Source organism: Phyllostomus discolor, chromosome 4, assembly GCF_004126475.2.
Source record: "Phyllostomus discolor isolate MPI-MPIP mPhyDis1 chromosome 4, mPhyDis1.pri.v3, whole genome shotgun sequence".
Lineage (NCBI taxonomy): Eukaryota > Metazoa > Chordata > Mammalia > Chiroptera > Phyllostomidae > Phyllostomus > Phyllostomus discolor.
In genome coordinates this window covers 45,727,145-45,755,115 of record NC_040906.2, presented here as the reverse complement: position 1 = coordinate 45,755,115, position 27,971 = coordinate 45,727,145, and the positions used below count along the sequence as shown (strand labels likewise).

Genomic DNA, 27,971 nt, shown 5'->3' with positions numbered 1-27,971 from the left:
ACCGCAGCCGGCAGCGCCCGCTCCTCCAGCCGCGCCGCCGGGGAGGGGTTTCCCGGGACCTGCCAGCCCCTTTCAACCAGGAAGTGAAAGCGACGTCGGGGTCAATGAAAACAAACGGGGAGCCCGGGGGGAAGGAAGGCAGGCGAGGAGGAAGGAGTTGCCGGGGCACGGAAGGGACCAGCCGGGGCGCGGAGACGCTAGCGGGGGGCCGGCTGCGGTTACTGTTCTGTCGCCGCCGCCGCCCTAGCTCTGCCGGGGATGTCTGAGTCCGCGCATCACGGCCCCCGAGTTCCACGCGGCGGCCGTCGTCCCGGCCTCTAAGGGCCCGCCACGTACCCGTGGCGCGCGCGCGGGCTGAGGGGGGCTCGGGGCCGCCCGGGGAAGGGGCCCGGCGGGCCGGGAGCGGCTGTCCAGGCTCTGCGCTCGCCCCTTCACCGCGGCCGGCGTCGGGCCAGGAGGATGAGCGGCGCCGGGCTGTGAAGCATGGAGGGGGTTCTGTACAAGTGGACCAACTATCTCACTGGTATGAGGGTTCCGGCCCCCCGGGGGCAGCGGGCAGGGGGCTCGGGCGGGCTTAGCCGAGGAGGCTGCGGAGAAGACAGGTTAGGGGCTCTCCCTCCCACTGCCTGGCCCGTGGTGACCCTCAGCGAATTGAATCTCCTTGGTTCCCGGGCTTAATTCCTGTGCGTGTCCCTGTTAGAGCCCCTCCGGCCTCTGCAGGCGACACAGTTCAGACGGCGCGCCTTCTGGGGGGTGGGAAGTGCACCTGACCACTTCTTGGCTGGAATAATAATACTGCTTACTCCTGTAGCTTTCTGAACAATTCTCAGGCACTCTACATGTGCTGTTGCAATCTCTGACCTTATTTACACCTCATTCAACATTTTGTTAATAACTGAGTTGTCAGTGTATAAGACTGGAATGGGCCCCCTAAGATTAGGATTTAATTTTAAGAAATCTTTTTCTTTTTAAATTATTTCTTTTTATTTTCCTTAGCAACGCCGTTTATTTTAATAGTCCTCTTGAAGTTTGAGCGTAGCAAGCATGATTTTGGAAGTTGTCCCTGGGTAATATTCTCTTAGGAGTTGGTTGTAGGTGAGGTAGCTTTATGTTTTGGAATTCAGGAAGGTGTGAGAAATATGTGGAAGAGAGTGCGATGTTCCGAAGTGGAGCAGGCAAGTCAGTTTCACCCATGAAGGGGGTTGGAAGGAACTCCCCAGTTAGGTGTTTCTGTAGAAATGAGACCAGTACACAATGGCCTTTGCCATGACGCTAACCACCTGACTTGTTAGGACTCTCAAATCTGAGTTCTCGACCCATCTCTGCCATCAACCAGCTGTAACCACAAGTCGCTTGTTCTCTCAAGAGCTCAATCCAAGGCCAGAGTAATCAACTACTTTATCCTGAAGGCGCCTGCCCATCCAGAATTCTATGATCTCACCAAATTAGAGGAAAAGGAATGGGTTTTATTGTTTTTTTCTTTTTTTCTTTTTCTAATTTTATTTTAATCATTGTTCAAGTACAGATTTCTGTCCTTTACTCCCATCCCAGCCCACCCACCCAGCCCTCCCCACCTCCCTCCCATTTCCACCCCCTTAGATTTTGTCCATATGTCCTTTATATTTGTTCCTGTAAACCCTTCCCATTCTCCCCTGAAATTCCCCTGAAATTCCCCTGAAATTCCCTCCCCTCTCCCCTCTGCACACTGTCAGTCTGTCCTCTATTTCAGTGTCTTTGGCTATATTTTGCTTGTTTGTTTGTTTTGTTGTTTAGGTTCCTGTTAAAGGTGAGGTCATATGGTATTTGTCTTTCACAGCCTGGCTTATTTTGCTTAGCATAATGGGTTTTAAATAAGATTAAATAGCAAACAGATTTCTTGGTCCAGTATAATAGGTAACTCTTGACTGGCTGCCCACTTTTTCACCATGCCAAAAGTATTACCTCTTCGTAATTGTATGGTACATTCAACTTGTGTCTGCCTGACCTTGCTCAAAATCTGCGCATAAACACTTTGAGACATAAGTACCGAGCTACAGTTGCCTGTTTTTTAAATTAATTACATTGGCGTGCCAGATTTATAGTAGCAAATGTTTTATCTTTAATGATAGATGGATGTGTTATATTATTTACACCAAAATGTCAAACAATTTGTTTCTATAAATATCTTTTAACAGGAAACATTTAAAAATGAGGCAAACTTTTTATTAAGCATTTTCATATTTTTTAGTTGAGATATTGTATTAACTTTAAGACAGTAGTTTCTGTGGTTTGAGATGCAAATGATCATCTCATTGCAAATGTTTATGTGTTTTGGGAGGTCTTTTGAAGGAGCTGCTTATGCATAACCCAGAGTAACAGGCAATTACTGAGATGAGTCATAATTTATTACTGTATTGAAATGTGTGGTCTTGGTTGCTGGCTGTCTTTCTCATCTTCAGTGGCACTGAACACCAGCTCATTGAACTTTTTAACCACATGTGCTTAAGGTTTTAGTCATTGCAGAGCATTTAAGTTAACTGCTAGTATGCAATGTAGAAGCTTGATGAAATTAAATCTTCTGGTTGAAAGAGTTCCATTTTTAAAATTTAAATTTGGTTCAGTGGCATGCTGATTATTAACTTTAGTTCATCTTAGGTCAGAAAGCTGAGCAGCTGTTCATACTAAGTGATCTTTAAGGAACCTTGCAGTTCAATCACAGTGTTCTTTGAGAATCCTTTGTAGAGAATAAGGATTTTAGTAACATATGGTAGTTGGAGATAAAAAGAATGTGTTTTTTAAAAAAAGAATTTAAAAGAGAGAATATCTATGAATCTTTTTTTTTACAGATATAGCCCTCCGTTTTATGAATGTATGAATCAATTAGAGATTGTTTTATTAAGTATTTCTTCAAAAAGGTGTGAAGAGATAATGAACAATCGTAGATTAATTAACCATGGACATGTTTCAAGTTGCTATAAACTTTAAATGAATCATTTTTCTTAATATTTGTTTTGAAGACATACTGAATTACAACATTGCAAGCTTACGAAATCACACTGGGCCTGGGGTGGAGGAGTGTATTTTCACATACTCTGCTTACAGTTTGTTTGCCCAGGTGACTTAGTGTTTGGGAAGATAATGTCTTCATCATTTCTATGCATGTTCAATACAACATACTCTCATGCATATACTGCATATCTATACTCTTATGGATAACATGTAATATCTCACTTTTCTGGTATTTAATCTTTCATTCAATCAGTCACTTGAGAAATGCACTTTTTTGGTACCTGTATGTGCCAGGCACCATTCTAGGTGCTGGGAATGCAATAATGAATAAGTTAAAGTTCATGGACCAAAAGAACTTACCTTCTAATTTACTAGGCCTCATTAGGGAATGTAGTATTTAATAAAAACAATTTTTCAAGCATCAGAAACTTTTTTTGGATATCCATTTCTCCGAATTGTATTATAACATTCCCTGCTATGAAATTTAATCTTTTTATGATGACTCAGCATTGCCATTTTAAAAATGCTACAGGTAAAGGGTTTTGGGTAGGTAAATCCTGGGTCTGCATTAGGATGTAAGAATGACTTCCCCCATCTGTCACTGTCTTGGCACTATTTGGCCCTGGAAATATGGAATTGAGTAATCATGTAGTAGGCTATGTCCAAAATGAGCAGGCTGAATTGTGATTTAATAGTCACAGAAAGAACAGGGACAGTCACACTCCCTTCAGCATGGTCACCATGTTATTAATCAACGAACTGTTGTAAATTAGTAGCATGCTCAGTAAGATTTCAGGGAACACTGAGTTTGGCTTGCCAAGAGTGGGACCTGAGCTTGAGAAAAGCCATCATCCTCATCCCCAGCTTTGCCTTGGAGCCAAGTCTGTGATAGCTGTGTGCTCTAGTCACTGAATAAGTACTAATTAAATGAATGGTTGCAGTTTCTAGCGTTTCTGCGGGAGTCGTGCAGCAGCAGAGCAAGGAGAAGTAGGTGGTAGGAATCCATGCTCTCATCACAGGGCATGCATCTTCTGGTTAAGAGACTGGAAGTCATCCAGCAGCTGTGTGCAAAGGAGTTTGCTTAGGAAACGTATTTTATAAGAGAGGGAAGGTCACATTGTAGAATTAGAGACGTGGGTGGCACCTAATGGGTCCTCTTATTTAATTCACTCATTTCAGAGATGGACATTTTTGATATTTATTGTAATAAAAAGATTTGTCCTAGGTTATCCAGCTAAAGAATGGTAGTAGAGCTAGGGCTAGAATTCAGGTCTTCTTTTGCTTTTTCCATTATATCATGACCCAAACTCTGCTCCCTTTTAGAAAAAAGGGGACAGTTATATTGCACCCTGTGTAGGGCTGCATTTGAGGACGGGCCTTACGGGTTGTTAGTGAGAAGGTTGTGAGCCAGAATAAAGGTGTTATTCCTCATATTTATGCTGATCTAGAGGTTTCCTCAGAAATCTTTCTCAGCAAAGAGGAGATTGGTGCCAAACAGTTTGGGCAAGGCTTGTCAATTAAAAAATTCATTGTCAAAATGTTATTTTAGAGCAAAGAAATAGAATGGATGGTAAGTTTTGAAATCATAGTTTTTTATGTGATGAAAGTAATTTCTTGTTGTTTATGTTTTTGCAGGTTGGCAGCCTCGTTGGTTTGTTTTAGATAATGGAATCCTGTCCTACTATGATTCACAAGATGATGTTTGCAAAGGGAGCAAAGGAAGTATAAAGATGGCCGTTTGTGAAATTAAAGGTAAGTGAATTAGAGGACTGTGAAGTTATGTAAAGGTAAGTAAAGGGTTCTGTAGCATAGTACAAAACCAGGAAAAAAGCATTTTTAACCAAGTAGGGATTTATTTATTTATTTATTTATTTATATATAATCCTCACCCAAGGATTTGCTTATTGATTTGAGAGAGAGAGAGAGAGAGAGAGAGAGAGAGATTAATGTGAGAGGGAAACATCGACTGGTTGCTCCCCCCTTACACACCCCAACTCAGGATTGAACCCTCAGACTAAGTAACATGCCCTGACTTGGAATCAAATCCACAACCTTTTTGCTATACAGGATGATATTCCAATTAACTGAGCCACCTGGCCAGGGCCAAGTAGGGATCTTTTAATACCATTTATTTCCTTAGCATCCAGGAGCGGCACTTAGCATTGTTAAGTACAGTGTTTGATATTTCTCTCTAAACATACTTTGAATTGAATTTCAAAGTACTAGTGCATGTCTTCCAGGTTGGACTTGAAAAACAATTTCTTTTTTTTAAAAAATTTTACTTATTTTTAGACAGAGGGGAAGGGAGGGAGAAAGAGAGAGAGAGAGAGGGAAACATCAAAGGGTGGTTGCCTCTTATGCACCCTACTGGTGACCTTGCCTGAAACCCAGGCATGTGCCCTGACTGTGCATGGAACCGGTGACCCTTTGATTCGCAGGCTGGCACTCAATCCACTGAGCCCCACCAGCCAGGGCTGAAAGACAATTACTTGTGGATGCCACTCATGTATCTATGCTGAGTTCACCAGTGTTCTTTTTCATCCTTGTAGAAAGAAATTGTACAAATTGGAAGCTGAATATAAAGAAACTCTATAGATTTTTGATAAAGTATGAAGTCAGAATCATAAACTGGTTCTTTGCTGAATCAGAGATAAGCTCTTCTGGGTAGTAATGTTTTCTTTTCATTCTTTCTTTTTTATCCTCACCTGAGCATATTTTTTCGTTGCTTTTAGAGAGAAGGGAAGGGAAAGAAAGACAGAAAGACATGGATGTGAGAGAGAAACATTGACTGGATGCCTTTTTGTATGTGCCCTGACCAGGGTAGATGTTCCAGCCAGGGATCAGACCTGAAGTGCTCCAGCCAGCACTGGTCAGGGCATCTTTTCTTTCTTTTTGGCGATCTTCAGAGTTTTGACAAGTACTAGTCAGAAATATTGTAGGAAAGTTCCTCTACTGGAATTTGTCTGATGTTTTCCCCATGATTAGATTGGAGTTATGGATTTAAAGGGAGAAAATCACAGAGGTAAAGGGCCATTCTCATCACATCATAACAAGAGTGTGTACTATGAACATGTCATAGCACTCTTAATTAACCCTGACTCTGTGGCTGAGGCAGTTTGTCAGGTTTCTCTGCTGTAAATGTACCCTCTCACCTCCCTTTCCATACAGTGTTCTTCCAGAATGAGAGAAATAAAGCAGTACATCATGCTGTACTTTTCATGAAGGAAGGTTTCATGGACCACTGATTTATTTGTGTGTGTGGTTGGGGTGTGTAGGGTGGAGGTAGGTAGGAGAGGTCAGGCAAAATGATCATGAAAAGTGTTGAATTCTTCAAAGAGAACTGAAGGAAAAAACTAGAGCTCTAGAAGAGTGAGTGTTAAACCCCTACAGGGAGCCTTGGTTATATAAGATACAGAAATATTTCAGACTGGTGTACTGTTACTTGTAAGTCCCCTGAAATATACGGGATTAATTTTGTTGCTTTATTTTTAAAAATCACACAAGAGGAGCACATTGAAAGCATGAGTTTTTTTAAATCTTTTTTTTTAAAAGATGGTTTTATCTCATTCCCCAGATTTCATTCCAAGTGAGATTTGATGAGACTCAGAAATCAAACTACATTCAAAGTTCAAATATTTGCCAACCTTGAGGATTTCAAAAGACTGTTAAGTAGCAGAATTCTAAGACAACTCCAAAATGTTTTTAGGCTACAGTAGCATTTTTGTTGTTATTTTCTGTTTACTCATTTTATTAAAGAATAATAGACTCATAATAAAATGGAATGAATCTTAAATATTCAGTTTGAAGAATGTTTACAAAGTGAATGCGCTTGTGTATCTACCGCCCAGATGAAGAACTAGAATATTATCAGCATCTCAGATGATGGGATATTATCACGTCCCCTCAGCCACTAGTCCTGCTAAAAGATAACCATTAATCTGACTTTTATTGCCAGAGATAAGTATTATCTGGTGTTGAACATTTTATAAATGGAATAAATCAGTATTTTCTTCTTGTCTGGCTTCTTTCCCTCAACATTTTGTTCGTCAAATTCATCCATGCTGTTCTGTGTAACAGTAGTTCAGTCATTTTTATTGGAGTGTAGTATTTCCATTGTGTCAACACCCCACAGTTTGATTAGCCATTCTAGTATTGATGGATGTTTGAATTTTTTCCCCATTTTAGGATTATTATAAATAAGGCTGCCATTAACATTGTAATGTATTTCTTCTATTGAAATATATATGCATTTTTGTTCAGTCTATATCTAGAACTGGCGTGGTATTGCTAAATCAACTTTTAACAGATATTGAAAAACTACTCTTTATACTGGTTAAAACAGTAAGACAGGCTTTTCAGGTCTACTGTAACAGGTATAGGGACTACAACAGTGGGGTTTTGCAGTGGGTGAGAGAGATTGGGCTCAACTGTAAATACTGAACACAGGAAAAATGGGAATTTATAGCCAAAGGGCAGAATGGGGGATAGGTGGATGGGAAATTACTAAAAGGAAACTTCAGGGATACAGGGAGGATGCTGGCCAAACTGACCTAACAGGATTCTTGTGAAAGGCGGGCCAGGGTGATCAGATATTTCCTGGGGGGGTGGCAGGGAAAAGGAATTTGGTCAGATATCCAGGGAGATCAGGTATAGATAGTGGATTCTGGCTAAACTGACTTGGCAGGATTCCTGCTAAAATTGGATTCTACAAAGACAGGGAGGGAAGTCCAAGTCCTAGTGGAGCAGAGGGCCCAGAGGAGCCTGCCTCAAGTTTGATCAGAGGGAGACTCTTTGTCACAGGTAGTGCCAGACTGTCTCCCAAAGTGGTTGTACCGATTTGTTTTCCACCTTCCAGAGTATGAGAGTTCCAGCTGTTTTGCATCCTTCACAAAACTTGGTATTAGCTAAGATTTTTAATATTTCTAGTGTATAGTGTTTTCTTACAGTGATTTAACTTAAATTTCTTCAATAAATGATGTTGAGTACTTTTCAGATATAAGTAGCCATTTGAACTTTCTCTTTTTAAGTCCCTTTTCAATTCTTTGGCCCGATTTCTAAATTCAGGTGTCTTTCACCTTGATTTGTAGGAGTTCTTTGTATAGTCCGAATGACCTTTTGTATTGCAAAGGTATTCTCCAGCTCTGTCCTTTGCATTTTCATTCTGTTAATGGTGTCTTTTGATGGACACAAGTTCTTAATTTTATTAAAACCCAGTTTGTCAACTTTTTAACTAGAACTTTTTATGTCCCACTTAAGAAATCTTCTGTTACCTTCTTGAAAGTTTATTGTTTTAGTTTCTATATTTAATTTTAATTTTGGTCTGTGATTTGCTTAAAATTTATTTTTGTATATGATCTCAAGTAGAGGGTCAAGACGCTTTTTTCCCCCCATGTATGGAATCCGGTTGACCGAATATCACTTATTAAAAAGACCAACCTTTCACCCACTGCATTGTAGAGACACCTTTCTCACAAAGTGAGTAACCGTGTACTTGTGTTTTTTTTCTAGACTTTTGTTCCATGGGCCTGTTTTTCTATCTTTGTGTTAATATCACACTTTCTTAATTTCTTTAGCTTTATACTTCTTAGTATTAGATAATTGAAATCATCTTAGTTCTCTTTTAGCATTGTCTTGTCTATTACGGGCCCTTTGCATTTTCTTAGACATTTTAGAATCTGCTTATAAATATCCACAAATATTTGTTGGAATTTTTATTGGAATTGTATTGATCTATATATCAGTGTAGAAAGGACTGTATTGAGAGGACAGTGTTGAGTCTTCTGATCCATTAAGCATGGTATATAGTCCTATATTTAATTAGGGCTTTAATTTCTCTCAGTAATGTTTTGCAGTTTTACATATAGAGATTTTGTCCATTTTTCAAAGAAGTTGGAGGTTTGGAAGCATTGTTCTTAAGTTTGTGGCCTTCTCAGGTGATTACTTTGGAGGATACAACCCTTGACTGATAACATAAATTCTGGTATGTTTAAAAATGAGTCATTGTATTTTAGTTTCATTCTGTAGAAACATCATTGGAAATTAGAGCATTGTTTTTCTCTTATAGTAGCTATTGGTACTTTCACTAGTATTAGTAAATAGCAGAAAAGAGTTACTCTTGGAGCTCTGGGATTTCAGTAATTTTAGCCTAGTCAAGAAATCTTTTGCACCCATCATTGACCCTTTCTCCATTTATGAATATCATTATTTGTAATGCAACACAATGCTCCATTCAGGCCTGTCTCCTGATATTCTCAGTACATATATTTATTTCTTCATCCAGAACTTTTCTCATGCAGTTTACTGTTTCAACTTTAAGCAGATTCTGCTTTCAAAAATCCCTCTTCTCAAAGCCTGTTTTAGTTTCTTTCTCTTCTTACCATTCTCATTATAATTACATTTGAAGTCTCTGTACCAGAGAGTTCAACATTTAGGTGTTTTGATTATTTTTAGTGTGTCAGTTTGTTTCCTTGGTTAAACTGTCACCTCTACTAGAGCAAAGACTTCTTTTTTCTCCTGCTCTAGCATCCCTGTGCCCTCCTTGTTCTGAGCTGAGTGGTGATTAATGACAATGTAACACATTTAGTCTTATAACCAAGATTTGGCATTGGCTCAGCATGATTCTCCATCGGTTCTCTTTTGTTAGAGTATCAAAGGTAGGGTATAGGAGTGGAGGAAGAGGATGGAAGGGAAGAGGAGAAGGTCTCCAAAACATTCATGTTTTCCAGGTGATTATGATATGCCCATTAGTTGAAAACTTTTGTTCTAATGGAAGGTGGCTGTAGTTCCACTTATTGTGCTTCATCTATATGCCAGGCACTGTCCCAAGCTGGGGAAATGCCAAAGCAGTCTGTGGTACCGCTTTCAGAGAAATCAGTAAAAATTGTGTCATAAATAGAATAATGCATACGTATTTAAGGTGGTACAGTTGGCCCCAAGGGAGGGAATTCTTAGTTCTCACTTCTCAGTAGTTGTTGGTGTTTTCTCTTTCATGTGGCAGCACTGCCAGCTGGGGCAGGTGTGAGAAGGGTGGTTTGGACAGTGCCAATAGGTAGCCCCTTCCTTCGGTGCCTGAAACTGCTCTACTGAGGAAGTGATGATTTCATTGTCCCCAACTTACTTAAGTCCATGACTGTATTTCCCTTTTGTTTATCATCCTAGTCCACTCAGCAGACAACACTCGAATGGAATTAATCATTCCAGGAGAGCAGCATTTCTACATGAAGGCGGTGAATGCAGCCGAAAGACAGAGGTGGCTGGTTGCTCTGGGGAGCTCCAAAGCCTGTTTGACTGATACTAGGACTAAAAAAGAGAAAGGTAACTTTCCTTGCAGTGAGAATATTTTCTTACATAAATATAAATGGTCTTGTTCACTTATAGTAATCTATCCCAAAGAAATAATCAGAAATGTAGATTTACATACATAGATTTTTATCATAGTAAAAAAGAATTGTAAACAATACAAAGGTTTGAATTTCAGGGGAATGGATAGGTAAATCGTATAGTGCTTCCATAGGCTGATATGTTATTACATGTGCAGTAAAATGTTCACAAGGAATTCAATGATGTGAGGAAATACCCAAGATTAAATGATAATTGAAAAAAACAGGATTCAAAATTATATATGTAGTCATTGGACAGCTTGGCAAAGACATGTAAGAATTGGTCGGGTTGTTACCTTTGGAAAGGGAATTTGTGGGAGGGAGATTCACTTTTCACTGTATACATTTTGACTTTATCGTATATATATTGCCAATTTAAAAGGACTAAATAAAAATCAAAAGCAAAGCAAATAATTTATGGTATTCAATTATATGCATATATAATGTGAAAATAACAATAATATTTATATCTTGGTAGTGAGATTGTAATTGCTAAATTTTTCTTTTCTACAGTTTCAATTTTCCAAAATTTTTCCCTATATTATTTTATAATTAAAAACAGTAGAAATTATTTTAATTATATTATTTTCATTATTTTATAATTAAAATTTACCTTATATTATTTTTATAATTAAAAACAATAGATAGAAGTCATTTAAATTAGTGAAAGCAACTAAATTATGGATATTAAAAAATGAAAGCTAAGGATTGAACATGTAACAATTTTCAAATGTATGAAATGAGTATCATGGGAATAGCATGGCTAAGGGTAGGCTAAGAAGGAATGAATACTCACAGTAGCCAAAAGGTGGAAACAACCCAAATGTCCATAGACACAGATGAGTGGATAAACATAGTATGATATGTACATACAATGGGATATTATTCTGCCTTAAAAAGGAAGGAAATTCTGACACATCCTACCATATGGATGAATCTTGAAGATACTATGTTAAATGAATAAACCAGTCACAAAAGAACAAGTATTGCATGATTGTACTTTATGTGGGATGCCTAGAGGAGTCAGATTTATAGAAACAGGAAGTAGAATGGCTGTTTCCAGGTGCCAGGTAAGGGGAGAATGGGGAGTTACATAGTGTTTAATGTGTACAGGATTTCGTTTGGAGAAGATGAAAAAGTTCAGGAGGTGGATGGGAATAATGGTTGTACGACAACGTGAATGTAGTTAATGCCAGCAAACTGTATATTTAAAAATGGTTAGCAGTAATATGTTTTACTACAGTTAAAAAGAAGGAATGGGCTTCAATAGGGCAGAAGGTTAGGTTAAAAGGGCACATAGAGCTGTTCTGGTCCACTCTGGCTGCAGTGGCTTTTTGGCCAGTACAACAAAAGAGTGCCACTCTCTCAGGGATGGAGAAGTGCCAGGACCTGCTGGGTGTCTTTTTTTTTTTTTACCTCTGCTGCTTATACCTGTAGTTTAGAAGGTATTGGTATATGAGTGGCTGAGATTATGGCTGGATATTTCGTCTGTCCAGAGATGGTAAACAAAATAAGGTAAACTCTTAATCAAAAATAATTAATGTAAAAATGAAGCTATAAAAGGAAAATAAGGAAATAAATGGATGTTTATGTACAGTGGTTTTCATTACATAAAAATTAAAACTTTTGTATTGCCAAAATATACAATAAAGAAAACAGAGTGAAAGATCTTGGAATGTATTTGCAGTATATAGGACAGGTGAAAGATTGCTAAATTTCATGTGTAAGACATTTTTAAAATTATGAATTTGTATATTATTAAGAGAACTCAAGCATCAGAACAGGAAGAATGAGTTAAGGACAAGAAAAGCCAACTAACAAAATAAGAAAAGTAAGCACTTTTCTAATGAAAGATGAGTGATGGGATGGAAATATCTTGTATGAGACATTCGGTAGTCATCACCCTGTCTCTAAAAATTAATCTACCTAAACCTCATGATTGACACGTGACTGCCAGGTTTTTTCCATTTATCTGAAGAGAAGGTGGTTTCCTCTGAGCCTTTGTGTCCTGTTTCCAAGGTCTGTCACTATAGATATTATTTGTAGTTTTAATTAAAATTTTTTTATTCTGCCTAAGACAAGATGTGCAGATGTGCCTTGAGGTACAGAAGAGGGCGGGGAGGCTCACAGTACTCGGAACAGAGAGAGAGAGAGAGCGCATTGGGACACAGAGGGGCTAGGAAAGGGGCCAGCATGCTCCATAGAAAGAGCCGCTGTCTTTTTTGATCATTGCATTTTGTTGTTTTGCCCCCAAATAGGAAACCTATCTAATTGAATGTTTATGTATGTTCTTTTCAGAAATAAGTGAAACCAGTGAATCTCTGAAAACCAAAATGTCTGAACTTCGCCTCTACTGTGACCTTTTAATGCAGCAAGTTCATACGATTCAAGAATTTGTTCACCATGACGAGAATCATTCATCTCCCAGCATAGAGGTATAACAAAGACGATCCTCTCATGTCTGATTATGCTCTGCAGTACAACTAATGAGTGAGGTTCTTCCCATAAGATGACAGGGAAGCATTTTCAGAATGAGTTATTTTCAGCTATTTTGAGCTCTCCTTACTGTGGACTGTCTAGAAATCTGTAGGATCATCTAGATTGTATCTGTGCAGGCAGAGTAAAGCAGGAAGCAGCACATTTCTTCAGGGAATCAAGGCCTATCTTTGAAGCCAATCAGTAATTGGATGGTTTGAGTGGGGAAGCAGCATTCCAGGATTTGTTCTTCAGGCTGACTACTTGAAATTATTGGACAATTGCTATTCTCTTTCTTTTGTAATAATGTCATAACATAACTACTAAGAGTTGATAATTTAGGTGTATGATATAACTTAAAAAAATTCTCACAACAGTGATGTAGGAATCAGAACTCAGGCTATGAATTAGGCTTACTCTTTCTGATAAAGTAGGACCAGTGAGCTCTATTACTTTCTGGCTCAAAGGACAGCATGGTTTCTAGTGCCCTTTTGCCTAACTTGGGAGAAATGGGATAAGAAATTTTCCTACCCCTCCTGTTACCTTCTGCTGTTGGGGAGGAATCTTGTGTGAGGTAGGTCACATTTGGTTGCAGGCACATCAAACCCTATGGTCGTGTGTTAAGTTACCATGAGCTTTCTGGAGGTGTGCCCTCACATCTGCTCCAGCAGCTCAGGGACAGTATCAGGGACCCAGGCATGTCCCATCTTTCTGCTTTGCCATTCTTTCTGTCTTGGGTTTTTCTCTTAAGGCCCAAGGTTTCAAGGTGACTGCCAAGGCTACACAGAGGCAAGATGCAGTTGGGTAGCCTAGGTAGAGGGAAAACCAGGGGACAAGACATTCCAGAAACTTCCCAGCAGACTTCTCATCATCTTCTTTGCCTGGGTCAATGGAAACTAGGAAAAATGAGTCTTTGACAAAGGGTCCTAGAATAGCCATGACTGGCTTCAACCAGTCTGTATTTATCCCCCAAGGTCAGGGCACTTTGCTGTCCTAAAAAATTTAGTGGTTTTTATTCCACCAAAGAAGAAATGGGAGAATGGGCCTGGGGTAGATCTGAATTATGCCTGCTGCTAAGTAACTCTCCAGGTGTTCCACTACTGTGATCACCTTCAGAATTCAGACAGCTATAAAATGCTGTTTAGGTTGGATTTATTTAAGATAAATTCTGTACACAGTTTTTCAGTATGATATTTGGTTTGAATGTAAAACTTATTTTTTCTTAGAATCCAGTTTCATACATTGTTTACCTGAGAGACAGATGGTTATTATTCGAGTGTTGCTTTAATTTTAATGTATTGTATTTTAAATAGGTTTGAATATAACCTAGTCAGGTGTCCTACTCATTGCATTTTTGTAAGGTAGCACATGATTCCACATAGTTGTGTATAAGTTTGTTCAACTCTGTCTGTAATTTTTCAGAACATGAATGAGGCCTCTTCTCTACTTAGTGCTACATGTAATACGTTCATCACAACGCTTGAGGAATGTGTGAAGATAGCAAATGCCAAGTTTAAACCTGAGATGTTTCAGCTCTCCCATCCGGATCCCTTAGTTTCTCCTGTGTCACCTTCTCCTGTTCAAATGGTTGGAACTTACTGTTTTTCGTCTAGTAATATTGCATGTTTCTATTTTTAAGACCGGAATCTGGCAGTGGGAGGGAAATAGTCAACAAGCTGGATTTGTAAAAATTGTATTCATATTCTCTACTGGACCCTGTCATTTGGTGGGTTCAGCATGTGCCAAAGTCACCATCCTCTCCCCTTGGAGGAGCTGTGCCATGTGCCCCAGTGTGCCAGGAAAATATTTTAATGTTCTCTGGGTTCTATGATATGATACAAGTTTGGGGAGAACTGTTCTATTTGGTAAAAACATGTCATAGGGATAAAATTAAGCAAATTTTTACAGAAGTTGTAAGGAATCTGAAGCTGCATGTTACATGGGAAACAGTATTTTGTAGTTTGCATTTGGATTCGAACCCTCTGAGCAGGCAAGTTTCTTAATCTCTCTGGACTTCAAGTGTCTGTAAAATCAGTGTCTTCATCCAAGTCTCATTGCAAAAGATCTGCCTTGTTTATGTGAGGTGCTAACTGTTGAGAGGGGCAGTAGATTTCTTGTCCTTTTCAAGCTGGTAAACTTGCTCCAGCATGTTGTGGGGAACCCTCAGGTGAGATAGGGTTTGATGAGACTTTACATGTTTTCTCATGAAACTGTTTTCAGGGGCCCTTTTATAGAAGGAAGAATGCCACCTATTCTAGCAATTATTCTACTTGCTACTATTCTAGTAATTACCTGAAGATTTATTTATTAGAAGAAAGAATAGGGTACAACTTACTCCTAGGCTCAGTTATCTACCCCAGCAAACTTAGTTATAATAGATTTATAACTATCTAAACTATCTAAATTTATTTAGACCACTAGTTTTTAATCAATGTATGATGGACTAATAGTGTCTTCTGAGATAGGTGTACTGTGAAAATGAGCTTTATGACCAGATTAGCTTGGGAAGTGCTAGTTTAACTTAAACAAATTGGGTTTCTCTGTCATCTCTGTCATACCTTTTGTGCTAAAGTGTATGATGAATCTCTGAGAAGGAGAAATAGTACTGAAATTTATTTGACAATTAAACCCTATTTGTTTATTTTTGAATAACATCTCACAGGACAGTAGTGTTGAGCAGAATACAGTATGACAGTGTTGCTTCCAAAACAATTGTAAATATACTGTGAAATGTTAAGTAACACATATACCTGAACAAAAAAAATGATCTTTTGAGATGGATATTTGGTGCTATGTTCCTGAGATTGACGTATAAGGGATATGCTTTTTTTTTTTAACTTAAAGGGTACTTTATAGAGTCAGATACAATAAAAATACCTCAAACCTGCCTTGTTCTTGCTTCGAACTTCTGAGGAAAATGCCTTCTGTTATAAATGCTCTATAGTCCAGAGAGGTCATATATGTATTAATGTATAAGAAACTCTAAGAGCTGTCTCTTTTAAACCAACACCTTTTATCAATAAAACATTACAGGAAATCCAGTTAGAGGCCACTGCTCACTTTTCCTTGCTGTGTGGTTTTCCTTCTCACCTAAAGCACAGATTGTGGCTTATGTAATTCGTTCTAGAGACATAGAGCAGGGAAAGTAAGTTCAGACAGTCTTTGTGGGAAAATCCTTTAAAAAAACAAGTAGGTGAAAAATAAAGTTGAAACATTGGAGAATCCCAAAATTAACGTGATAGTTATAACCATTTTATGCAGTTATTTTCATTGTGTCTGTTGAAATTGCCTTGTATTCAATTATATTTCAAATCAACACAGAAGTTCAAACAGTGGTCATTTTGATCCACAGATTGAATGATAATTGTATTGGGGATGTCAAGTGAGTAATTCTAAAGGAAGTGATATTTGCTCAAGGAGATACTAATGTCCAGTTGCATCTTAGTGTCATTTATATTAGATGTCCCTGGACTACAAAGTGGATGGGTCATAACTCTTATCATTTCAACTGGGATTTCTTAGATGGCTCATGTTACAAATGTAGAAGGCATTTATTTACATCAGACAAAGGTTAGACTTGAATTGGACCTGGAAGACTCTTGGGCCCTGTATATGAAAGCAACCATTCTTCGCTTTTAGTATAATAAACTTTGTTCTCTTGCTACCTTGTGAAACATTGAAATAATCTGTTTTATTTTGCCCTTTCCATTTTTTTTTAGTGGATTAGCTGAATCTTCTAAATTATGCTTAGTATTTGTCATATTTATTGATGCTCTGCTTAATAAATTTTATTTATTGTATTTTAAATATATGGTTTTAGAAACCTATTTGAACCTTAGGGTTCTTCTTCTGAGTTCTTTAAAGACTTAAATTATTAATGCCATCTTCCATGAAAAACACACTTTAGAACATCTGTGTAACAGCTTCCTGAATAATGAATGGTAAAGAGAAGCTTTGCTCCTAGACTCTATTCCTGCTCTTTAAAAGATATAGTGAGAGGGATTTATTAGAATATTTTTTGGCTTACTACATATACCTTTTTGTCAAAAATATTGTAATTTTGGGGGGACTAGTTAAGTATACTTTTTTTATATTTATGTATATACATACAAACACAAATATATAAAATATGAAGTCTGGTTTGTAGTAGTGAGAAAAGAATACAGCACATTTTTGGTATGTGTTGAGAAGGATTCCCATTAATGGTTATTAGGGAGAAGGCTTGACATTGTGCTAATAATGTTACTTGAGTATGTAAAAAAATATTTTTTGTTTTGGCCAGCTACCTTTTTCTCTGAATAAAGGTAATATATCAGAACTGCTTTATTCTACTTGACTAATGGATTATGCTTCTTTTTTAAAATTTCTAGATGAAGCGTTCTGTCAGTCACCCTGGTTCTTGCAGTTCAGAGAGGTAAAGCTACCTTTTCTTTGGGTCACATCTTCTTATTATACCTACTTAGGGAAATTCTTTGGACCTTTACAATAAAGTGATATGGAATATAAATTCTGTATGGGCAGAGGCTGGTTCTGATTTGCTCAGCATTTTTATCTCTTAGTGCTTAGTATAGGGCTTGGCCCCAGTTGGTATTCAGTAAAGAAAAAAACGAGAGAATAAATTAACCAGCAAGGTAAGTGCCTTGTACAAGGCAGCTATTGTACCTTTTTTAGATGTTTGAAATTATATCAACCCGTAGTTTATAGAAATCCATTTTTGACATATCAAGGTTCCAAAGCTTAGGCTTGCTCATTTTGCTACAGCTTTTTATAGCATTATATATTTATGCTGAGCTGTTATTTAGTTAGGAGCTAAGACAATACTGAGGAGACAGAAAAACCAGTTGATATATTTTTTATTTCATTTTAAATTCATTTTTATTGTTCAGTTACAGTTGTCCCCATTTCCCCCCTGTTGCTCTCTCCTGCCCTGTCCAACACCTGCTCCCAAAGACAGTCCCCTCCCCGTTGTCCTTGTCCGTAGGTCCTTTGTATGTTTCCCCCATTATCCCCTTCTCTCCTCTTCTCTGGTCCTTGTTAGTTTGTTCTTTTTTTCCATGTCTCTGGTTCTTTTTTGCTTGTTCGTTTGCTTTTGTTGATTAGTTTTCACTTATAGGTGAGATCATGTGCTATTTGTCTTCACTGCTTGGCTTATTTCACTTAGCATAATACTGTACACTTCCATCTGTGCTGTTGTGAAGGGTAGGAGTTCCTTCTTTCTGCGTAGAATTCCATTGTGTAAATATACCACAGGTTTTTGATCCACACATTTATTGATGGGCACTTAAGCTGTTTCCAGCACTTGGCTATTGTAAATTGTGCTGCTATGAACATTGAGGTGCATAGGTTCTTTTGGATTGGTGTTTCAGGATTCTTAGGGTATAATCCCATCAGTGGAATTTCTGGGTCAAAGGCAGTTCCTTTTTTAGTTTTTTGAGGAAATTCCACACTGTTTTCCACAGGGGCTGCACCAGCCTGCCTTTCCACCAACTAGAAAGTGCACTAGGGCTCCCTTTCTCTATAACCTCGCCAGCACTTGTTTGTTGATTTGGTTATGATAGCCATTCTGACTGGTGTGAAGTGGTATCTCATTGTAAAACCAGTTTGTATTTTAAAGTATATCTTCATATCAACACATTAAAAAAATTACCTTCTAAACAGATCTTGCCAATATCCCAGGCTATTAGAGTATTCTTGATCTTGGTAGGTGGACATTCTTTTAAATTGCTGCGGTTGTCTTACTTGGTTCATTTGAAAGTGATGAGATTATAGTGACATTGGCATTTCTCTACATTAAGGATAAGTGCTAACAGAGGCCTTATCATTGTTCTGTCACTGTTTTTCTCCCTCTGATGGTTATGTAGTCTTTGACTGAACTGTCATGTGCTCAGAGTCGTCCAGTGATGATGTTCTCCATGTATCCAATCTCATCAGGAAATAAAGAGTTCCACCAACGGAATTTTCCAGAAAAATAGAAGCTTGATCCCTTTGACAAAATTTTATATTTATGAGAGAAATTTTTCTGACCTGTATTTATCCTTTTTACCTAAAATAAGATATAATTATTTATATTAAATAATTAAAAAATGTTTATTTTCTTCTTGATGAATAAGGTCGTTAACAACCGAAATGTTGGGCTTTCATACAGTGATAGCCGAGATGCTGTTTAGTGGTGGTGATTTGTTTCTGTGTTGAATTTTTTAGACTGATTTTTCTAGTTTTTTTATTTTTCTAGGCTTTTTAAAATAGTTTTTTAGCCTCCATTTGCCATCTTTGTCTTGCTGCTGTCAGTGAGTTGACCTCTAGTGTGCTCCCAGCCACCTGCTTGTCCCCCTTCACCGTGCTGTTTTAATCGGTTATGATACTAGATCTGTGCTGTGGATTGTGAAATCCATAACTTTTAGTTTTCAGACATTAGTTAATCCCCCAATGTGTCTACCAGCTAGCTGGATCTTCCTCTGTAAAAGAAATCACTTTCATTGTACCCCCTTTCCATTTAGTTCAGCTCACAGGGTCATATTATTCCAGTTATCAGCCATATTCTAAACAATTTGACTTGTGGGCTGACCTCTGAACAAGTAGAATTTACTAAAATAGAACTTTGGACATAAAATAGTTCCTCTTTCATTTAGAGAAAAGTCATTTAAAACTCCAGATAAGTTGAGGGTATTTTCATTTGTTTAAGGCCTTACAGTTTAGTGCTTTTTATTTAATTGGCAGGAGTAGCCACTCTGTAAAAGAACCAGTGTCTGCACTTCACCGACTCTCCCAGCGACGCCGAAGAACCTACTCAGATACAGACACTTGTAATGATGTGTCTCTTGAAGACCCAGAGAGTAAGTTAGTTGGGGTCTGTCTTTCTTTGGTCTATTCAGCAAAATTATTTTGGGTCTTTGTAATTGTTGGGATGAAGAATACTGACAAGTAAATACTATATTTGGGCCATTGTACTTGGTACTGAATTCCTTCATTGAGAGTTAAGCAAACAGTACATAATCAACAGATGCTCATGTATCCTTTTACAAATGCCTTTGTTATTAACTAAGACATACTGAGTAACCCTTCCTAAATACCGTATCTTAGACTTACATGTAATACCAAAATCTTGCATTCTCACCACAATTGCATTTAAAAAATATTTTAGAAGAAAGAAGTAAATTGTGGGTAGGATTTAGGGCAAGTTTACATTTCTAAGAAAAAAATGAAAGCAAGTTCTAAGTTCAAAGGTAAACATCAACATTGTTAATGAAATAATCTGAAATGGCCAAAGAAGGTAATATTTTACTGGTGGTAGTGGTCAGTTATAGTAGTGTTTATTCCTGTACCTTTTTTATCCCTTACTACTTTCTACATTTTTGGCAGTATACTTTGATTTAATATTTTAGAAAAGGTTTTGTGATTTATGTTAAGTTTTAACTATTTTTCTCTTTAGGGAAAAAACTTTGAAAGTGTATCAGATTATCTAGTTGGACAGTAATGATCATGATTTCCACTGAACACAATTAGTCTTATTATAATTCCATCAATAGAGTTTTGCTTTTCAAAGTCTTTACTCTTGCCTGTGAAGCATGTAGGGTAGAAATTACATACAGTTCCTAATTACATAACAGATTTCGTGCCAAGAATTTATCTGTAAGTTAGTTGTGTGGAACACAGATTTTATTTCCCTTGTGGAAATGACATACTAGTGGTGGCTAGGCAATCTAAAGACTGCCTAGAAGAGCACAGCTAGTTCATAGTATGGCTAAGTAGGATAAAACAACCATGTTGGATTTCTAGTATTTGAATACATTGAAAACATTGATTAAGATAGAGTTGTATTACTTACCCAGGTTAAACAGGTTTATCTATAGGAGAATGTAGAGTTCAGGAAGGTAATGGAGATCTACAAGGAACTGCTGGCCATTTTCAGATCTTTAGAAGTTGATGGTATCTTTTTTTATGACCATTTTTATTACAGAACTAATAATCTGCTTATTGATATAAAGCACTGCTCTGTGCTCATTACCATTTTCATTTAGGTTGGGGCAATGGATAAAGGAAGGAAGAAAGGAAAGGGGTAAGAGTGATAAAGGGGAGGGAGAAAGAAACCTTCCTGGGCATTTAGTACAAGTTGGAGGAGGTAAGGAAAAGAGGAAGAGGGTTGAGATTAGGTGTGGGGAAAACACTGTTATCTGATGCAGGTAGTACGGAATTCTTATTTACCTTGTTCTTTCTGCCCTCTATCTATGAGCCTTTAATCCAGAGTTCATGAAAAAGTTCTCGATGCTGCCTTGTTCTTTCCTCTAGATGCCACTTCCCTTTTTCTTTAAGGGGAACATTATCATTTGCGATAGCTATATTAATTTCTTCAAAGCTAGCCATTTTCCTTAGTTCTCTTCTGTTTTAGCCACAGTTTTCATATAATATCTAAGTGTTAAGCCTTATTCCATAAGCATTCCTTAATTTAGTTGTAAGGAGTGTTAACAAAACTAATCACACATATATGCATGTGACACACACGCATATGTATTCATCAGAAGAGACTGGGTGCGTTCAGGGTGCTATGGCCGTAGACTCATACGTATTCATATACATACAGGTATATCAGTTCTTTAGAACTTTTAAAAATTGGCCAGTGTAGACTAGGTCAGAGGTTTTATCCTTAGTTTTCCTTCTGTTTATCCTAATGTGTAGTGTCACAGTTGGCAGACAAAGCAGAGACTGAAGGAGTGCTCTTTCTTAGAAAATACATGGTTTGCAGTTGGCAGTCTTAGTTGAAAGTCTTTATCCCTAAATATTCTTTTCTTTGAGAGATGCAGCTGCTCCTATTTTTATTAACTAGATTTAAAAAATAAAAGTAATAAATATTAATGTTAAATTTAAACGGTATGTACCTGTAAAAGTACAGCTGCCTTGGAACCGGACCATGCCAGTGTGTTTAGTTGTGTTCACTTGCAGCTAGAACGGTAGTTTCTGAGTTGCTTTCCAGATGGAACTGTGGGAAGTTTCAGTGTGGGTTACCCTGTCCGCTTTGCTCAGAAAGTCTATTGATGAGAACAATAAGACCTGAAGCAGCCCTAGTTGTGTTACCAATTTTTGATCTTGTGTTTGGCATGTAACCTTTTTTTGGGTCATGGTTTCTTTGCCTAAAAGCAAGGTTATTGACATTATTAAAATTATCAGGCTGAAAAAAACTGTAGTTAATTAAGAAAGACTAAATTCAATTCAGCTAATATTGACTGCCCATTATGTGCCATCCATTATTCCAGCGATGAACAACATAAATATCTCTACTTCAGGTAGTTTCATAATTTATCTCATGAATTCTGAAGTTTCTCCTTATGACTGCCAATAAAAGGAAAGTTAGATTTTTCTCTTTAAACAAATGATAAAAAAACTAGCAGGAAGCTAAAGGAATTCATGTCTCTGAAAAGAAAACTTAAAATGTTCTCCACAGAGGATTGGAGTTAATAATATTGATGGATTGTTTAACCTTTTAATCAATTTCTTAATAGGGCCTCTTCACTGTTCAAGAAATACACTTAATGGAGATTTGGCATCAGCAACCATTCCCGAAGAAAGCAGACTAATGGCCAAAAAAAAATCCGAATTGGAAGATCCTCTTTCATCCTTCTCTTCCTGAGGAAACAGAAGTGTCCAACTTCCTCTAAGTATTGCTATGCAAAAGCTGCTGTAATTAAACTATGTTATAGGGAGTAGTTTTTCCCTTAGGATTTCTCTGCACTTTATAGTATATTGTAAAACAAACAAAAACCACATACCTTTGAAGTGTATTTTATCTTTATATAGTTTATTTGCAAGAGTATTTTCCTAATAACTTCACAGTATGAATGTGCATCTTTTTTTCTTTTTAAACAAATGATGGTGTAACATTTTGACATCCATAAGGACAAATGTAGATATTTTTCTAAAAAACTGTGAGGGACTGACAACTTAGTCAGTATATTGTAGCTTATAAACATGAGATCTTATAAACGTAAGGTTTCAGTTTGACAGAAGTGTGATATATGTAACTTGTGCCATGGACCAAATGGTCACTTTCCCCCAGCTGAAAATGAGTTACGATAGCATCTTGATGGTGACTGCACTGTATTCCTTTAAGCAAAAAGGAAACATTTACTATTCTAAATATTTTTAGCCCAAATCCCATGACACTGAGGATTTTTTACAAACCAGATCGTGCTGTCCTTCATATGTGAAGTCGACACTACTGATTTGTCAATACCAAATGTTGGGTTAAAGTATTTAATTTTTATTTATTTATTTTTCTGTTGCATCAAACAATGACCTACCAAATTTAAGATGTGTATACATTGGTATTTACACTGTTCTAGAAAAGAGGTTAATGTTGTAGTGACCTTGCTCACGTCCACCAGAGAAATAAATGACTTTCAATGGAAGAGGATTTTAGTGCTTTTTTTCTCCTAAAATAGACATTAAGCTGCAGTTTTAAGGTATTAATGTTTGCAGCTCTTTAGAATATCTAGAGACATTTTTTATTTATAAATATTTATACAAAAAAGGAATTCTCTCAAGGAAACTGTTCTATATCACTTATTTGAGAATGGCATTATTTAATTAAAGAACAAATAGCATTTTTTTGGTAGTTTCTGTTCATATCTATTGTCAGTGTTTGCCTTGTAAACTGTTTTTTTAGTTCACTCTGGAGTGATGGTTTTGTTCAAGGTCTTGAATGAGGAGCACTTTAAAACAAACTGGTTTGGTGTTTTTAAGTTAATAATGTGTTTAATAAATATGTGGTTTTTGCATTCAAACTTATCATATAATACATTGTATTTTTTTTTTTACATTTGTTGATATTCTGTCTAATTTTTATCAGGTTTTAATAGTATTCATTATTGCTTTGATTTTGTTTGTATATTTAGACCTCATAGTGAAAACACTAATGAGGCATATTTTTTGTTTTGTTGCCTATGAACTTAAAACAGGGTGGCTTATTTCACTTTAAAATTTTCTTGTATGCTTATGTGAGAATTTTTTTTAAAAGTCAATATTTGGTATTTACTAAAGTAAATCTGTAATTACAGGCTTTCTCCCTTAAGTTTAGAATGGACTCATGCAATCTATAATCGTTAATATGCATTTAGATAAACTGGATGCTACTTAAAAGTATTTGTGATTTTAAATAGCACAGAGGTCATTCGACTGTATCGAGTGGAACCTTTTTCTGCTCAGAGGTTCTTCATATGTCCTATTTGAGAAAAAAGTTTGGTAATGTAGTAAGTTTTCATACTGAGTAAATAGATTTTTTAATTTCTTTTTTGCTTGTTTTTTGTTGTTGTTGTTTTTTATTTTTTTTTTATAGTAAGAACTTGTATAGTGATAAGACCATGAAGTTCAAGGTGCTACTGATAGGGAGTTTTTCTGGTAGTTCTTTTTTGAACCGATAGGTTTATAATGAAAACACTATAACAAGGTTTTGAACTCCTGGAAAATAAATTCATTTTATATTGCTTTATCCAAAAGCTGAGTTCCTGAACAGTTTTCTGTAAATATTTTAAAAAATAAAATGCAGTCATTTCTGGTACATATTTTTTCCTTCTTGAAACAGGTGCTTTGAACAAGTTTATTACATTCCTATGAAAGGCTTTTATTGTGACTTGGAGCCACTTTTTTCTCTTAGGAGCCAATATATTTGTGAAATCATGTTTTTTTGAGGGGATTTAAATGTATCCAGGTTTTGATCACTGAATGGGTAGCATGAAGCAACCTATAATGCTTCAGAGAACCTTACATTTTGAGGCGCCCTGTGTATTTTTTTCTTACCTGAGGATATTTTTCATTGATTTTACAGAGAGAAAAAGGGGGAGGGGAGAAGGAGAGAGAGTGAGAAACATCCATGTGGGAGGGAAACATCAATCAGTTGCCTCCGTAAGTGCCCTGACCTGGAATCGAACCTGCAACCTTTTGGTGCACAGGACAACGTTCCAACTAACTGAGCCACCCGGCCAGGGCCCTGTTTATTTTTAGGTGTGCTTGACTTTTCTGAATTTTAAGAAAAAGATGAAGCAAATAAGAACAATTCTGTAAGGATTTTGGCTTGTCAGGATTTTTTAAAAATAGCATATAACTATTGGTTGTCCCTGTTCTGCTTTGTCTAGGCCATGGGATTGCTGACAGATTTGGAGGCTCTTTGTGTATCAGCGATCTAAGCAACACCAGTACTTGCTTTTCTTTTCAAGTATCTGGTTTCTGTTGTGTGAGAATCATAGGCCTCTATGATTAAAGCAGCTTTCATGAGAATTGCTTTGTAAATGGACCAGATTTGAACTTTGTCATATTACATTGAATTATTGTGTTATCTTCAATCAGGACAAGTCCAGAAATGAATGCTATTGCTTCAACTTAAAGTCTAAGGCAAGAAATAAAGTATGTCATTCCATAGTTATCATGGAAGCTTTGCCCCTGGATTGTAGTTTTTCACTATGCATAATTACATTTAGTGTTTAGCAGTCATCACAAGATCTCAGGAAATGCATCCTTGTAATATGTTACTCTTATACTACTGTTTATATTGACTCCATGTACATTATAATATTATTTTGGAGTTTACCAGTTTTTTACTTTTCTTATTAAATGAAGTGCCTCTGGGTCCGTCTTTTGAGCCTTGTTATTGCCACTCGGTGCAGAGGGAGAGTCCTGGCCTGGGAGAAAGCCTGGTTAGGCTGCAGGAGTCCCTTTCAGGAGGCCTCCCTTTCAGTAGCCCTGGTGGGTGAGTTAACTGTAGCTGGTAGATAGAGCTCCTTTTCATGCCTTTCCAGTTCCTTTCTTTGAATTCATACTGAATTTGTAAGTTTAAAATATTTTTTTCCTTTTAAATTTAGCTTTTTTTTTTTCTAAAGGAATTCATGCATATCACTAAAAAATCAAATAGAACTAGAAGGGTTATAAAGAAAAGGACCAGCTTCCTTTCTCCCAGCTCAGCGCCCCAGAGACGAGCACCTTTGACTCTTAGTGGTGTGTTCTCTCTTTGCCTTCCTATTTGGAAATAGTAATATTACTTTTTCTTGATTTATCAGTTTCAGAAATGGTTCTTGAATTCCATTTATGGCATGTAGGATTTACTTTCCTTATATCCCTATCTTGCCCATCTCTCTCAATATGGATTAATCACAACTTGTTAAATCAGTAGATAATAAATTGTGTTCTCTGATGAACCCAGTGATGAACTATCATTATTTCCTTTCTATTGGAATCTTATTTTCCCCGTAACTAATATTTGCCTGAAGTTAGAAGTTGCTAAGTTTTTTTATGCATCTATCTCAGTGATTACCCAAAGGAAACATAAGATAATCTGTCAACTTTTTTTGTTTTGTTTTGTCTTTTGGGGACATTTTTTTCCACAGTCTCTCCTCTTCCACTATCTGGACTGTTGCTCTCCAGGCCTGCGCACAGGTTGGTGGCCATTCTGGGATCCCCTGTCTGTTTTAGTCCCTGTTGAATCTGGTTATTGGATTCGATGACTTCCTCTTTCTTGCTGTATTGCCCTTTCTTTAGTTTTTGCCAAAGTGTACCTGCTACCAAAAACTTTCTAGGGAAAGGTGCATGAGAAGCAAAAATTTTGAGACTTTACAGTTGCAAAAAGGTCTGTACTCTTGATGGATTGGTAATCTGGAATCTATGTTGAAAGTATTTTTCCCTAAGAATTTCAAAGGCAGCCGTCCATTATCTTATAGCATTCGTTATTCCTGTGAAATTTCTCATACTCTTCTCTTACATGGGATCTGTTTTTATACTCTGGAAGCTTTTAGGGGCTTCTTTTTATTTATTTATTTGTTTTTTTTTTTAAATTTTTAAATAATTTATTTATTTATTTATTTTAGAGAGGGAAGGGAGGGAGAGAGAGAGAGAGAGAGAGAGAGAGAGAGAGAGAAACATCAATGTGCCGTTGTTGGGGGTTATGGCCTGCAACCCAGGAATGTACCCTGGCTGGGAATCGAACCTGGGACATTTTGGTTCCCAGCCCGTGCTCAATCCACTGAGCTATGCTAGCCAGGGCCTTAGGGGCTTCTTTTTACTTCTCACATTTCATGGTGATGTGTGGGTCTTCATTCATTCATTCATGTTGATGGGTACTTGACTTGGTGGAGTCTGTTAATAGGAAGACTTCTTCAATTCTGGGAAATTTTTTGTGTTATCTTTTTGATAATTTTCTGGCCTTCATTTTCTGGATCTGTTGTTCTAGAATTCCTGTAATTTGAATGTAGGAACTTCCAGATTGATCCTCTAATTTAAAAAATTTTACCAGTTGCTCCTGAAGTTGTGTGTGTGTGTGTGTGTATGTGTGTGTGTGTGTATTTTTTATTATCCTCTGGCTCTTTTGTGAATATTTTTTAAAGCTATGTTTAAATTTCTAATTATCTTTTATCTATTCTAATTATAATAGCACATTATGAAAAAGAACAATAGATTCAATGTCTTCTCATTATCCCTAAGGATAATTATGGTTTCTTTTCCTCTCATGTCTTTCCTGTTTGTTGTATTATTTCTATTTCTTTCACTTTCTTATTTTTTGTTTATTTGTTATGGACTATGCCTTGCACTCTGAAAGCTTCTGTAGTAGACTGGGGAGACCATCCATTCTATTTAGGATCAGGTACTAAAAGGCTAATTTGATAGGTCTTCATGTGTGGGCTGGGTTTGTCACACATCTGAAGGGCCGTCAGGCAGAGTTGGCCTTGCTGTTGGAGTTCCCTTAAATTTCCAGTAGAAGTCTATTCTTTCCTTTTCCTTTTTTTTTTAAGAGATTTTGTAGTTTTTTGTTTTTTTTAAAGATTTTATTTATTTATTTTTAGGGAGGGGAGGGAGGGAGGGAGAGAGAGAGAGAGAGAGAGAGAAACATCATGTGCGGTTGCTGGGGGTTATGGCCTGCAACCCAGGAATGTACCCTGGCTGGGAATCGAACCTGGGACACTTTGGTTCCTAGTCCGCGCTCAATCCACTGAGCTACGCCAGCCAGGGCTTTCCTTTTCCTTTTTTATACCACTGTAGTAACTTATTTATTTTAAACATAGCTTTTTATTTTTTTCCTCTTTTTAAAAAAATTGTTCAAGTATAGTTGTCTCCATTTCCTTCCCCCCGCCCGCCCCATTCCTTCCCTGCCCCACC

The 27,971-nt window shown here is 37.2% G+C and overlaps 1 protein-coding gene across 1 annotated transcript; it reads left to right on the top strand.

Annotated features, from left to right (window-relative positions):
* Positions 1-101: 101 nt before the first annotated feature.
* On the top strand, positions 102-24,390 carry PLEKHA3 (pleckstrin homology domain containing A3). The gene is made up of 8 exons (XM_028510310.2): positions 102-523; positions 4,624-4,740; positions 10,147-10,302; positions 12,666-12,802; positions 14,265-14,429; positions 17,213-17,256; positions 19,560-19,675; positions 22,337-24,390. The coding sequence occupies exons 1-8, from the start codon at positions 484-486 to the stop codon at positions 22,462-22,464; spliced, it is 903 nt and encodes a 300-aa protein (XP_028366111.1). The 5' UTR covers positions 102-483; the 3' UTR covers positions 22,465-24,390.
* Positions 24,391-27,971: the final 3,581 nt, after the last annotated feature.

Bases quoted from the DNA above. Each gene is read 5' to 3' on its own strand.
- PLEKHA3 (XM_028510310.2), top strand. From the start codon at position 484: ATGGAGGGGGTTCTGTACAAGTGGACCAACTATCTCACTG. The intron at 524-4,623 runs GTATGAGGGTTC...ATGTTTTTGCAG, and splicing joins GTGGACCAACTATCTCACTG to GTTGGCAGCCTCGTTGGTTT. The intron at 19,676-22,336 runs GTAAGTTAGTTG...ATTTCTTAATAG, and splicing joins GTCTCTTGAAGACCCAGAGA to GGCCTCTTCACTGTTCAAGA.